Genomic DNA, 14,783 nt, shown 5'->3' with positions numbered 1-14,783 from the left:
ACACAACAAGGATGCAACAGAGTAGAGTGATGATAATTTTGCTGTTAAATGTTTTCGTTGCTGAGTACTTTAAAGGAAAGTCTACTCTTAACACTGCATTGCACAAGTTTAGGCTTTTCTACTATAATAACACTGGTATTCTCCCTTTCATCCAGGCTTAGAAGAGAAGTGAATATGTTCAATACCTCTAAGCGTGAAATATAACCTCTTTTTTATCATTTTATAGAACATTTGTAATTGTAAAATGTCATTTTGCTGTATACAGTTAGTATGTAAGGAAACCCTTTTTAAAATACATTTTGGTTGTTATCTTTTGTTTTTCACGTGACTTAGAAGTCTCCCTCTCCCTCTCTCCCATCCCAAAGAGTTGTCCCTTGTAACAATTTTTTTAAAGAGAAAAAATGTCAGAAAACCATTCTATACTTTAAAATCTGGCGGCATATGCTGTGTTTCATGTCCTTGGATCCCCATCTTCTCTTCAGGATGTGAGGTGAAGGTAGGGAAGGAATATGACTTCTCATATTCCCCTCTGGAGCCAAACTTGTTTTTTCATTTTGTTTTTAATAATTTTGCAGCATGCATTTTACATGTGTTTATTTGTTTAGTTAGTTTTAGTTTTCAACATTCACATTTATAAGATTATGAGTTTTAAATTTTCTTCTCTCCTTCCCCTTCCCAAGGCTATGCATGTACAATCATATTAAACATATTGCACTCTAGTCATCATGTAAAGAAGAATTAGAACCAAAGGGAAAAACCATGAGAAAGAAAAAACTAAAGGGAAAAAAAGGAGAAAATAGTATGCTTCAATTTGCATTCAGACTTCATAGCTCTTCTTTGGTTGTGGATAGCATTTTCCATCATGAGTCTTTTGGAACTGTCTTAATTCATTGCATCACAGCATTCATTTTCATGTTTTGTGGTTATGGAACTTTCCATTTACGGTTTTGTACTTATTATGTGTATTGTTTTCCTGGTTCTCCTTACTTCATTTTGCATCATTTCATGTAGTGTTTTCATGCTTCTGTGTATTCATGTTTGTCATTTCTGATACTACATTGCTATTCCATTTTATTCATGTACTATAATTTATTTAGCCATTTTCCCAGCCAAGGGGTACCTACTTACGGAAAAGCTTTTTTATTATATATATTTAGAGGCAACATGCTATGTGAATAGAGTGCTGTATATGGAATCAGGAAGATTTAGATTCAGATCCTTCCTTAAACTCTTCTGTACTGCAGATCCCTCATCTATAAAAATCAGGGAAATAATATTTTAGAGTGCTTGCCGAACAAGGGCATTATAAAACCAAATGAGATAATATAATGTATTTACACAATTTTAGATAGTACATAACAGTATTCTAATATGTAATAATTTTGCCATCTTTCTCTCTTGTAAATTAAAGTCATTTGCTCATGTCTGTTGTTGATATTCTTTCAGATCATCTTGCCTTTTTCTTTTTAATTTTTCCTAATATAGGTGAAGGTTCAAGTAAGAAAATGGCAAAGCATAAAGCTGCAGAAGCTGCCATTGGACATTTAAAAGCAAATGCAAGTCTTTGGTGAGCTACGATTTTTTTTTGCATTTTCTATCTCAGAAATATCATTGCTGAGGCAAAAATCAAAGTTTGAGTTATGTTTGCAAAGCAACAGAATGAACTGTTGTATTTAAACTGGAAATGCCTTTTCTTTTTTGAAAGCTCTCATATTTCTGGGAGGAACTTTAGGAATAAATAATGAAGTTCAGGAATTAAATTTAAATGAATGCTCTATTGATCTGGGCCCATTTTTTTTTTCCCAAATAAGACTTATCTCAGTGTGGTAGAGATTCAGTTATTTCTTGCTACATTCTTTGAGAGGCTAATATTTACCATGACTGTTTTACAGTATTAAGACTAAACATTTCCTGGTGGGAAACATGACATTATATTAGTAAATGTTTGCAGCTAAAACTGCTCTTCTAGAGTTCTGGCATGAGAGACTAAGGCAATAAATTTCCCTCTAAGTCTACAATTTGTTTTTCGTCATTGGAAAGCTATGTGTCATGTATGCCTCGTTAAATAATCAATGCAGGTATTAAGTGTATATTTACATCAAACCATTGCATATCGTTGAATCATATAGTAGTTTCGCTGGTAAAATAACTATTGGAAAGAGTTTTGATGTCTAGGACATCATTGTCTGACTTTTTTTTTTTTTTCCTGCCCTTGACATCATATATCATAAGGCTGTATAACTGGCTGGACTATGAAGCACCTCATATATCATACTTTTAGATGCTCCCTTATTTTAAACAAAGAATTAGAGAATTTTAGAATTCAAAGGGACCACAGTGACCATATAGTCCTACCCATACACAGAAAAGAATCACCACTACAACATACCCAACCTTTAGGCATGCAGCCTTGGCATGAAAAGCTCCAGTTAGAGAAATCTACTACATCTTGAGGAAGCCCATTCCACTTTGGGACAGCTTTGCTTCTCAGTGTTTCTGCTTAGAAGTAAGCCTTTGCAACCTACACCTACAGGTTCTGCTGTTTGGGTAACCAAACAAGATAAATATAATAACTCTTTCATATATTTGGAAGACAATTATCATGACCCCAGATGAGGTTGTGAGGTACAGGTTAAGAACTGCTGCTGGTCATCACCAGTTCCTTAAACCTATCCTTATGCCAGAAAGTTGAGGCCCTAATTCACCATTCTTATTCTTTGGACATTCCCCAATTTATCAGTATCCTTCCTAAAATGTGATGCTGAGAACCAAACACAGTATTTTTGATGTGGTTGGATCAAGGCAGAATATAATGGGACTATTACCACCTGCTTCTTAGAAACTATACCTATCTTCTTTTAAGCCCAAGATCTCTGTAGCTAATCTTTGGGCCAGTTTTAATGTCCTTAATTCACACAAGATGCCATCTAGTTCTAGTTGATACCAGCATCCTCTGTTTAGGTTATTACAGAGACTTTCCGTTCCTCTACTTTTCCACTATGGAGTTTTGACTTGGCCATATTGCGATTCTCTCCTACTTTAAATCTTAGAGAATTCCTATAACTATCACCATAAAGACCATATACATCAGCTCTTGTGTTTGATATTCCAGAATAACAAAGATGCTTGAGGCTAGGGATCACATGTAATTGATATATACTAATTTTGTTGCCTGGCTTTTTTTTCCCCTACTTTCAATGATTGCCATTTTATTTCTCACCACCATAAAATATTCATTGCATTTGGCACATTGTAAAACTAAATAGCATTATAAAAATGAGTGTACTCTAAGACTTTTTCCAAGTAATGTTTTAGATACTCAGGGAATAATAAGCCAAAAAACACTATGTATTTTTGTTTCATGGCAGGTAGAAGGGGAATTGTCGGGTTATTATCAGGCCTAGAAGGGTTAACCCAATGCATAATTTTCCTTCCTTTTAATCAGATTAATTTTGATAATTTCAGATTACTGAATTATGCATGGATGCCTGTAGCATGACAACTCAACAGTTTGAAACCATGCTGGCAGTCAAAAAATAAACAGGAGATAGTATTATCTGAAATCCCAGTAATCATAAAAATTGCCTACCAGTTGCCAAACTATGTACATGCAGGTTAATTCTGTATTAGTTCTGGTTTTCTAAATAGCTATAGTGTTTTTCAATACCTTGTACTTAAAACTGACTGAAAAAGTCAGTCTCAACTATTTAAAGTCCTTAACTCTACTCTCAAAAATTAAGAATCTACTTTGTGCGAAGCATAGCATAGCCTAATCCTATGAGACTGTTCAGTTTAGACATTCTTAACTAAATAAGAGATTTTAAAAAACATATTACCAGATCATCTCTATCAAAAGTTCATTGAATGTTTTCCATGTCTGAGGCACTGTTGTAGGCACTAAAGGTAATAGAAGTGAACAAGGCAAGGTTATTCCCTCATGGATCTGCCAGTCTAGTAGAAGAAATAATATACACAAATAACTGCAATAGAAAAATAAAATCTAGGTTGCCCAAATTCGTTTTATACTCTGAACATTTCCTGTCAGTTTTCCTCTTGTTTTGGAGCAATATAATAATAATATGATCCTCGCATTATGTGGAGGTTGGCAGTGTGTGAAGCGTCTTCACAGTGTGGTGTCACATGATTTAAGGTACACCTCCGCGAGGGTGGGCAGAAGAAGCGTCATCCATGTTTTTTAGGTAAAGGAATAGTTTCAGAGAAACAAAATTCCTTACTCAACCATATGATACAAATTCCTGGGCCACGTCTGGAGCCTGGAGATTCTCAGGTTCCTGGTATACTGTATGCTCCATTATACTAGTCAGTTTATTTCATATAGCCTTACCATAGAAGAAAGCTACTCAAATAAGTTGTTACTGTTTTATTAAAACAGCTGTTCACTGACAGCTGGACAAAGTGACCCGCCAATGTTGTATAATTTTTCTTCTGCCAGAACCAGTCTCTCCTGCTTATAATCAGCACTCCATTTGTGCTCATTTCTATATTAGTTTACTTTTTGGAGAGTCTTCAGCTTTTACATAAATTTTCTTACAATTCAAGGTTCATCCTAACTGACTTTAATGAAGTGTTAATAGGATGTTTTTTCTCTCTTGAATTTACTTTCAAAAAACGTAATCAATTTTGAATTTTAAGAATTCTGCTTCTGATTTGGTTCTACAGCTCTTTGTAAGCTTTTATATATATTTAGGTTTAAATGCATTAGTTTAATGTTTGTTAAAAAAAAATAGTATGGGTCTGAGTATAATGGATTTCTTGCTTTAGAATGGAATGCTACACAGTTTAACAGTTTATATTGAGAGGAGACTCTCCAGTTAATTTAGTATGCTTTAGATTTACCAACATTTTTACACAGAAAATTTAGGGACTGCATGTTACATAAAAGTATATTTCTAGTGAATGCCTTTATTGTTGATATCAGTAACATTGATTCACAAAGATATTTGCAATGACTTGTAACAGGTTTGACAAACTGTGGTCTGTGGGCAAAATTTTAAATTATTTTACTTAAAAACGTAAAAACTGTTCTTAGCTCATCAGCCATACAGAAACAGGTAGCAAGCTAGATTTAGCCTATGAGCAAGCTGTATGTAGGTTGCTGACCTCTGACCTGGCAGAATGCAACTATAAACCAAAGAGGATAGTAAACAAAAGGTGTTAAATTAGAGTTTTGTTTAATTTTTATTTAATTATGTTTGATCTAATACACCACAAATAAAAAAGGACAAAAATTAATAAAATTTCCCTTATCATGTGTTACAGATTCAAAATAAACACATCTGTTCAGTCATATTTGAGAAGTTATTTCCTAATTCATAATATATTTTTAAAATAATTTAGTTTTGCAGTTCCAGACCCAATGGCTCCTGATCCTTCCAAGCAACCAAAGAATCAGGCTAATCCTATTGGTTCATTACAGGTATGTTGTGTAGTTGTGCTTTTCTTAGGTAATATTTGCCTTCTAATAAAAGATATAACGATGACTTTAGCACTATTGTGGTACATAAAAAAAAGAAATGAGTATTTTAAAATAAAATGGTAAATATGTTTTGTTTTCCAAACTACTTTTGTTAGATGTTACAAAACTAACTTGAAATGATTATTCTGTTTATTATGTCTTGGATTTTCCTCCCATATACAGTATCTGCCTTTGGTTTGTGGAATTCTCATTTGAGATCAACAGGACCCCTGTGCACATGGGTAGAGTGTTTTATATTTTGAGAATGTTTCTTATGACTTGTGACAGAAGACTTCTTTCTACTTCTGTTGTAAGAGAAGCCATCATAAACAGAACAGGCCAGATAGCATAGGTCAAGGGAAGGGAGGCAATATGCTTGTTTGCTCACTCTGCCAAAAATAACACAACCGGCTTTGAATGATTGCATGCAGATCATCCTTACAGATTATCCATGCATTCTGTTGGCCAGTTACCCACCCCCACTATCCAGCTGGTCCTGTTGAATACCTTCTTCCTCTCTGTGGGCTTTTCCTTTGTTTTTTTCCTCACCTTTCTTCTGCAGCTTCACCAAAGTGCTCTCTTTGCTCTGCCCCGTTCCCATCTGAAAGCAATCATTAGCCAGCTATGGACATACAAGTCTGCAGATATGAGGGGAGAGGAGTCAGTGGCAGTGAGTTCCTCCAGACATCCTCTCTAATGTTCTGTAAGAGGCTTTCAACAGCCTGGCTTCTCATTTGATCTGTGAGATCTCAGTGTATTATGGTTAAATGGATATGCTCCATTCACAGGAGACCATTGTTTCTTTGTTGAGATTGGTGGACCTTATAAAACATAAAATGTTGGATGTCTAAGTGAAAATAGGTGAACTTCCCTCATTTTTTTTGTTGCAAAACATTGTTACTTTGTTACCCCTTTATAATAGAAATGGGAAAAAAGGGATTATAATGTTTTTATTGTAGTCATTACATAGATGAAATTATAAATGAAGCTTTTCCACTGTTTTTTAGGAATTGGCTATTCAGCATGGCTGGAGACTTCCCGAGTATACACTCTCCCAGGAGGGAGGACCTGCTCATAAGAAAGAGTTCACCACGATTTGTAGACTTGAATCGTTTATAGAAACTGGTATATATGTCTTGTTTAATATGTGTAAAAAGAAATTTTTATTCTAGTAGCAGATTGTTGCTTTTCTCTCCTTTTAAATTTAAGTATATCTTAAAAGTATGCTTTGGCATACTTTAGTAAATTGTTACCATAGCTCTAGTACCCATGCTCATTGTCATGTATCCAGGGCCTAAAATAAGTTTTGTTGTACAACATACAACATGAATAAGCTATGCCTTCTTCTACTTGCAACTTTTCTCTGAGACTTGAGATGAAATATGAGTGCATTTAGTTGTATGCAGATGTTTTCATAACTCTGCAGAGAATGTTTAGGTTTGAGTAGAAAATATGTCTGAAGGGACAAGGTAGTATTTCTGAAATTAAGGATGAGGATGGTGAATTTTTAAAGCATATGAATATTTTGTACTTTAAACCCAACATCATTTTGAAGCAGAGATGGATAAATTATATGTCCTTTTTTTTTTTTTACGGACATGAAGAGAGAAGTAGTCAGTCTTTTTCAGAGTTTCACCATTAACTCTAGAAGTTGAAAGAACTCCAAGCGAAGGTTGAGATTAACAAATGAAGGTGGGATAGGAAATAAAGATGATAGGAAAGGAAGAACAAGGATATGAGAATAATATTATCAGTTTAAAAGAAATTAAACTTTTAATCTTGTGTCAGATACAATAAGAAAAAATACGTAGCAAGCTGGTACGATTATGCTTATACTTAATTTTTCTTATATTCATTCTCTAATACATTTGAAATAATTTTTAAAGTGGTCCATTAATTTGAAGTTTGGTTAAATATTACAATCAGTTTCTTTTTTTCTTTAGTATCTTATTTTTCCCCAGTTATATGTAAAAACAATTTTTAACATTTGTTTTTAAAACTTTGAGTTTCAAATTCTCCCTTCCTCCCTCCCCTCCCCACTGTTGAGAAGGCAAGCATTATACGTACTGCCATGAATTTCAAGGAAATAAGTACCTCTTTAATAATTTTCTAATTCCATCCTTTCATATTCAAGGAGGGGTGATATATAGTTCTAAGTTTGTCTAACACAGCCAGAGACAGGCCCAGAAGAATGAGATTATAACTCGCATAGACCATTGCAGTGGTCAGAAATAAAGCACGTGTAGTTCAGTAAAGAGCAGGAAGAATCTGCTTTTTGAGAAAAAATAAATAACAAAAATATGGAGGACATTTATATATAAAAGTACAAGGGAGGGCAGTATACATAATAGTTACCAGGTATCTGCAACTTAACAGTAACTAAAAAAAGCAAGCATGAAACCAGGATGAAACTATGTGAAGAACATGGAGGCAACATGAGACAATTGTTCCATTACACAGGAGCCCATTCTTTCATAATCCATTTAGTCTTCTTTTATGAACATTAATTATTTTTAAATATTTTATATTTTCTTTAGGAAAGGGGGCATCAAAAAAACAAGCCAAGAGAAATGCTGCTGAAAAGTTTCTTGCCAAATTCCGTGAATTCTCTCCTGATAACAATGTTTCCTTAGTAAGTAGCAATTGGGCTTTAATGGTGTCAGTATGATCAAGTATCTTATTCTGCAAGAAATTGTATTTTCATTCCATGTAGGTCAGTCAAGCCTTTAGTCCTATGAAATGACATTGAGTTATTCAGTGTCTACCATGTATCTGATTTCAGCTATCTTCCAAATACATATAATTGGTCATAGGAGGAACTGAGAGTATAAATCAGAAGTTGTCAAACTAGAGCTTGAGGACCAAATCTTTTCCTGTTTTCATATGTTCTGTAAGTTAAGAATGGTTTTTATCTTTTTTTAATACAATAAAACTTTATTTAAAAATGTAAAAAGCCATTCTTAGTTCCCAGGCCCTACAAAACAGGGGCCAGGCCAGATTTGTCCCTGGACCTTAGTTTACAGACCCCCGACATAGATGGCTTTAGTGTATAACCAAGAAAAAAGAACAATGTTGCTGCTACTGATAGTTAATTCACTAGCATCATGTTTCAATGCAGAAGACCTCCTAACTATGGCCATGGCATGAGAATCTTTCCTCCAGTGTAGGTGCTGGGTGTTTGTGTTAAGAAAATCACAGAGAGCTTTGTTATCTTGAATTTCTATAACTCTTTACAGGTTTCAAAGGTCTTTCAAATACATTATTTTATATGACTTTAACAACAGTCCTAGACGGACAAAGCAAGTCTGTTTTCTATCTTGCTGAGGTTCAGTGTTGGAAGCCTTCTGGAACTTTGGCATAAAGTTAACTCGTGTGTCCTGGCTAAGAACCTGCAGTAGTGGAGGAAGAAAAAAGGCATGGATCTTGAAGTCCAAAGACAAGGATTTGGGTCTAGTCCATGACTTCTGAGCCTTGGAAGACGCTTTGTCATGAACAAATGTGATTCTATTTATTTTATGGTGCTTAACACCACTTTTGGTTATCACATCTATTGTTTGTGTAGTGGAGAAAGGAGGGAACAGTCTAGTGGTTTAAAAGTAAGTTATGGCAATCAGAACCATCAAGGAGGAAAACACAAGATAGCAAGATGATGCAGTAAACCGTACCAGTCCTGGATTCAGGATGATGTGAGGTCACACCCATCCTCAGACATAGAACAGCCATGACCCTGGGAAAATTACTTAACTTTTGTTTTCCTCAGTTTCCTCTTCTGTAAAATGGGAATAATAATTAGCACCTACGTCGGGGTTATTGTGAGAATCAAATGAGATATTTGTAAAGCACTTAGCACAATGCCTGGCACATAGTAAGCACTATGTAAATGTTAACCAATGTTATTATTGTTATTATTAAATAGACCTCCAACCCAGAATTTCACTGTTTGGGCTTGTGCTTGCTGGAAATCTATTAACACTCGTACTGCAAAAATCCTTTGACTACAATAAATCAAACTCTTGATTTCATGTCCACTATTTGACCTGAAAAGTATAGTTGCTTTGTAGTCTACTTTGGTCAACCACACATCAGAAACATTATGTCTAATTCTTTGGGTGCCACATTTTAAGCAAGCCATTGACAGGTGGGTCAGTATATAACATGGATAGATCAGTATAAGCCAGCATTATGAAAAAACTCAAAACCCTTTTGCTGTGATCACTTATTGGGGATGTATTGTAAAGAAGATACTTACATCTGATAGGAGATTGGACTAGGAAATCACTAAAGTTCTTTCCAACTCTTGGAGCCTTTTGCAGATGAGAAAACTGAGAATCATAGGATTTAAGCTGAAGGGACATTGGAGACCTTAGTAATCCAACCCTCTCATTTTACAGATGAGGAGGCTGATGCCATGAGAGGTTAGTGCTTTATCCTATATCAATAGCCAGAAATTAACAGAGCTGGAACACATTCAAAACCTCTGGCTCTTAAGTAGAGAGCTCTTTCCCCCACCAGTATTTTCTCTATACTCCATAAGTACTTGATGAGCACATGGCAAGTGGAGTAGGCATTTTAGGGACATTAAGGTTAAGATAATCACAAACATTTATTAAGCACCTCCCTGTGTGCCAGGCAGTGATAGGCACTGATGATACAAAGACCAAACCCTTTCCCCCCAAAAAAAAAGTAGTCCCTGCCTTAACAAGCTTATATTCTATCGGGAAACAACATGCATAAATATAAAATGTACAAAAGGTAATATTGGGAGATGGGGGAAACATTAGCAGCTAGTGGGATCTAGAAGGAGGTTACACTGGAGGTGAGGTTTGAAGGAAGATAAGGATTCTGAGAGGCATGAGAGCTGGACATGTATTCTAGAGATGAGAAGAACTGTTTCAATATAATTGGTTTCCTTTGTAATCTACGTGTTTTATTTTCTACATTTTAAAATATTTATTCTGAAAAGGAATCCATAGATTTCAGCAGACTGCCAAAGGGGCCTGTGGCACAGAACGGGTTATAAACCCCTGCCTTAGATCCTAGGAACTGGAAGGAACTTCCAACACGGAGCATAGTGTGCTAATGTTCTCCATGAGCTACGCAGCTTGTCTAGAGGGAGCTTGGTACTGTGGAAGGAGCCTGAGATAGTTCAAATGCCGCCTTTGTTATTTAGTATTTGTATAATCTCAGGCCAGTCATTTAATCTCTCTATACTTCAGTGGCCTCAACTGTAAAACTGGAAGATGAAAGTAAATGGTATTTAAGGCCTCTTCTAGCTCTGATGAGTGTTTGATGCTGTGATCTAGTCCAGTGTCTTCATTTCACAGATGAGGGCACACAGGCCTTATGTCACTTGCTGAAAGATGCTAAATGTATGAATTGGGAGCACAGCAAAGAGGCTCCCCAAGGGCACCTTGAGGATGGATGAGATTATAGAACCAGATGCCCTCCCTATTCACTTTGCACTTCTAGGAATCATCAAAACTAAGAGTGGAGAGAACTTCAGGTTGATGACTGTCAGGAGGTTTGTAGAGGCCCCAATTCCCTTATTTTATGGCAAAGAATCTGAGGAGATGGAAGGCAAAGTAACTTTGCAAATGTCAAACAGAGCTCAAAGAAGTTATGTGATTTGCTCAAGGTGACCTCGCTAGTAAATGTTAGATCAGAATCTAAAACCTAGGTTTTCTGATTCCCTCATCCAGAATTTTTTCCAGTAAAACACAATGGTTCTCAAGTGAGTTGACAGTTATCTGTCTATATTTAGTGTGGGGGTGGGGAATGGAGTTATGGCAGTGGATGATTTTAGGCCCATGGTAGATAAAGGCTTTTTTTTCAGTGTGGAGGAGTGGTTGAAATGGTTTTTATTAGAGCTAAACAACCTTTAAAAAAAAAAAAACAAAACAGCAGTAGCCTAACTGAAAATAAGGTGATGTGTTCTCTACAAAATACCCCAAATAATGGGCCAGACAACTTAGGCATTTCACTTTTCATTTTCCACTGCATGACTGTACCCTGTACTGTTGAAAGTTTTTTGGTAGTCTATATTGTCTTACATCAGTCTTTCCCTGGCTCTTTTCCCTCATTTCTTGCTTAATTCTAGATCAGTTGTCGGGCATGGGTTAAAAAATAAAATGAATAGGGAGAAATCAAGCTATAGAATCTAAAGGATATCAATGCAGTGCTTAATGTGAAAATTAACTGAGAATAGATTGTTAAGCAGGCTCAGATTATTTGCAACTTTTGTGGTATTCCTGAGTATAGCCCTGGGAAAATTCTAATGAAGATTATTCACTTCAAAAAATATTTGCACCAGTTCTTATGTTATACAAACATTTTGTTAGCAAATTTCCATATAGTTGTATCTGCCCCTTGTTATTATCAGTTGTAAATTTAAAAGTTACAGGTGACCCAGTTTCTGATTAAAATGCTTCTTTTAAACAAGCTTACACTTAGGATAGTTCTTTAATAAATGTTTTTGATCAGAATGGAAGTTATCTGTTTAAGTCTAAACTTTCAAATGTTTTCAGGCAAATGCACTAGGAAGTACTATTGGATGTACTTGGAATACTTTGAAGAATTCAAATGGGGAAAAAATAACTTTACTGAGAAGAAGCCTACTCAGTATTCCTAATACAGATTACATTCAAATGCTTGGAGAAATTGGAAAGGAACAAGGTTTTGAAATAACATATTTGGATATAGGTAAGTTTTCTTTTTAGTCAATTTCAAAAAATTCTTTCTTGATTTAGGAAACTAAAGTATAGGTTTCTTGATTAGAGTACAGACATTCCTAGCATTGATTGAAGATTCATGCACAATGCTTATAAAATAACCAGTACAGTACTCTGGAGGAAGAACAGGGATAGCTTTGGATTGCTCCCACTCACCTGAATTTAAAACTTTACTTTGTCTTGGTCCTTGATTTTTTTTTATTTTAATTACTTCATGATACCTATTTAATGCTTTTTCTTGATAAATCCGATTTTTAACAGATGGTAAAGAGCTTTAATTGTTCACAGCCACTCTTAATCTGATTAATTGGGAAGTGAGATGAGAAGGGAGCTGGACTTAGAGCCAAAACTTTGAAAATCAGGTGTTCATAATAACCATGAGAGAAAAGGATTTGTAAGACTTGAGATGAGGATTCCTGATTTACTGTATCACTTGGATGAGACACAAAGAGTAAAGAAGGCATGCTGCCTTTATGTTCTAATAATGCTGCCCACACTACAATAAATGAAGCCTAGTTGAATGAGCCTAGAGATGAAGCACAGATCAAGAAGTTGTCTTAGAAGAGACTTATCTGTATCTGGACTGTGGGTAGGACTGTGGAAAATAATTGATTCATGATTATTTAAATTAAAACAAAACAGTTGAATTTTGTTATTTATGTTTAAACAATGTAGTTACTTTTGAAAAGCTTCACAGATTTTTAAGGAAGTTTACTAATTTCCATATTTCTGATTGAATTCTCATAAAACTGCATCTGTTATTGAATGAAGAGGCTATTAACATGAAAACCTAGCATTAGAAAGCCTCTTTCCCTATTAAGTCACTCTATACATTCAGACATTTCCCTCTAAAGCAGTGATTCTTAAGCTGGGTTGTATGAAGTTGTTTTTTAAAAAAGTATTTTAGTAACTTTACTTCAACTGGTTTCCTTCTTAATTTTATATGTATTTATGCATTTAAAAACATTCTGAGAAAGGGTCCATATGCTGTACCAGACAGCCAAAGGGGATCTGTGACACAAAAAAGGTTAAGCACTACCTGCTTTAAATTGAGTACAGATGAAATAGTATGACTGAAATCATGCTAATTTTAATAATCATTCTGCTATACACTTTTTTCCCTTCTTACTCCTGTCTTATTTTATCCTTTTTCACCTACTGTAACTGAGAAGAAGACCTGCCTTCTTCTTTCTTGGTTCAGGGTTATACTTTGTCTCAAATAGTTGTGTATTTTAATGGATCTTTTAGCTAGACTGGTCCTGAGATGACACACAGTCTGTTAGATACATTCAGCAAGTATTTATTAAGTACCTACTATAGGTCAGGTACTCTGCTGGCCCATATTTGAAGACTTTACAGTTTGGCAGGATGTGACAAGGTTTTCCTTCTAATGGTTTTCACCTTCAGGAACCCATCATCGCCTTCATGTTACAGCTAGTCATAAGAATGGACTCTCCACTAAAGAGGAAATTTAGAGATCGTAATCTTTAAAACATTCATGCCCCAAAATAATGCATATGACCAAGGGAAGTGTTGAACTAACTCTCCATTTTGATTTGCACATATCCAAATGTCAGCTGACATCTAGATAGAATATATAGAACTTTCTCTTTAGTTGTACCAAGTAGTAAAAAGGAAGTCCTGCATTTGATGGAGTTGAGCTTTGTTTTACCTTCCAGAATGAGTGGCAAGGATTAATAAAGCATCTTAAAATGTATGCTTGCTAATAAGATGATATTCTTCCTTTCTTAAACTCAGGTTTTTCAGTTATTGATATAAAGTAATTATGATGTCGGTAATAGTAGTTTATCTGTTTCAGAAGAACTGAGTGTGAATGGACAGTACCAGTGTCTCGCTGAACTTTCAACCAGCCCCATTACAGTCTGCCATGGTTCTGGGATCTCCTGTGGCAGTGCCCATAGTGATGCAGCTCACAATGCCCTGCAGTATTTAAAGATAATGGCAGAGAGAAAGTAAACTTGGAACAACTTTAAGAAAAATCCTTCAGCAGCAGTAGCACATAAAAGGAGTTTTTTTCCCCCCAAGTAAAATGGTGACTGTAATGTTTAGTTTGTGTGATGTTTCTAAATCACTTTCATAGAAAACCATCAGACTACAGTTTTCATTATATTACAGAAGTGGTTATGAATTAAGCTCTTTTTAATGGCTTCAACTTTGTATTGTTTTCTTGTATTTATAAACTTTGTATCATGGAGCAGAGTGTAGCACCTAGTACAATGCCATGCACACAGTAGGTGGTAAATAAGTATTTCTTGTTTATAATCACGGTGACAATGATGAAATAAAACTACTACTGAGCAACAATTTTTACTGGTGCTTAAATCCTTCCTCACACAAAGCTTAGTAAAGGGTTTTCTAAAGAAGCCCTTTCTACAGCTAGTGTTGAGGGACAGGACTAACACCGGCCTTATAGGCTAACTGTTATAACAGACTCTTATTGCATGTAGTTGTTATGTTTCAGGGGACATGATTTGACTGCAGAATATATGAATCCATGTAATAAGGAGCTGTATTATAATGGGGTTCTACTGCATTTTATTAAAAAGCTACTGACTTGA

At 35.3% G+C, this 14,783-nt stretch overlaps 1 protein-coding gene across 6 annotated transcripts in view; it reads left to right on the top strand.

Moving 5' to 3' along the window:
• Positions 1–14,783, top strand: part of PRKRA (protein activator of interferon induced protein kinase EIF2AK2) — an 18,137-nt gene extending 3,354 nt beyond the window's left edge. For 3 of the 6 annotated variants that reach the window (XM_072612449.1, XM_072612452.1, XM_072612451.1), the window contains exons 3-8: positions 1,486–1,567; positions 5,359–5,437; positions 6,484–6,601; positions 8,014–8,108; positions 12,001–12,175; positions 14,027–14,783. In XM_072612449.1, the coding sequence (XP_072468550.1) occupies positions 1,486–1,567; positions 5,359–5,437; positions 6,484–6,601; positions 8,014–8,108; positions 12,001–12,175; positions 14,027–14,181 (704 nt within the window). In that variant the 3' untranslated portion in view covers positions 14,182–14,783. Of the gene's footprint in view, positions 1–1,485; positions 1,568–5,358; positions 5,438–6,483; positions 6,602–8,013; positions 8,109–9,779; positions 9,892–12,000; positions 12,176–14,023 lie in introns of those variants that run through there. The other 3 variants (XM_072612448.1, XM_072612450.1, XR_011967708.1) reach the window with 2 other exon arrangements.

The sequence above is a fragment of the Notamacropus eugenii genome, chromosome 5 (assembly GCF_028372415.1).
Source record: "Notamacropus eugenii isolate mMacEug1 chromosome 5, mMacEug1.pri_v2, whole genome shotgun sequence".
NCBI classification, from domain to species: Eukaryota; Metazoa; Chordata; class Mammalia; order Diprotodontia; family Macropodidae; genus Notamacropus; species Notamacropus eugenii.
The sequence above is the reverse complement of the archived record's forward strand: the minus strand, read 5'-3'. Positions and strand labels throughout refer to the sequence as shown.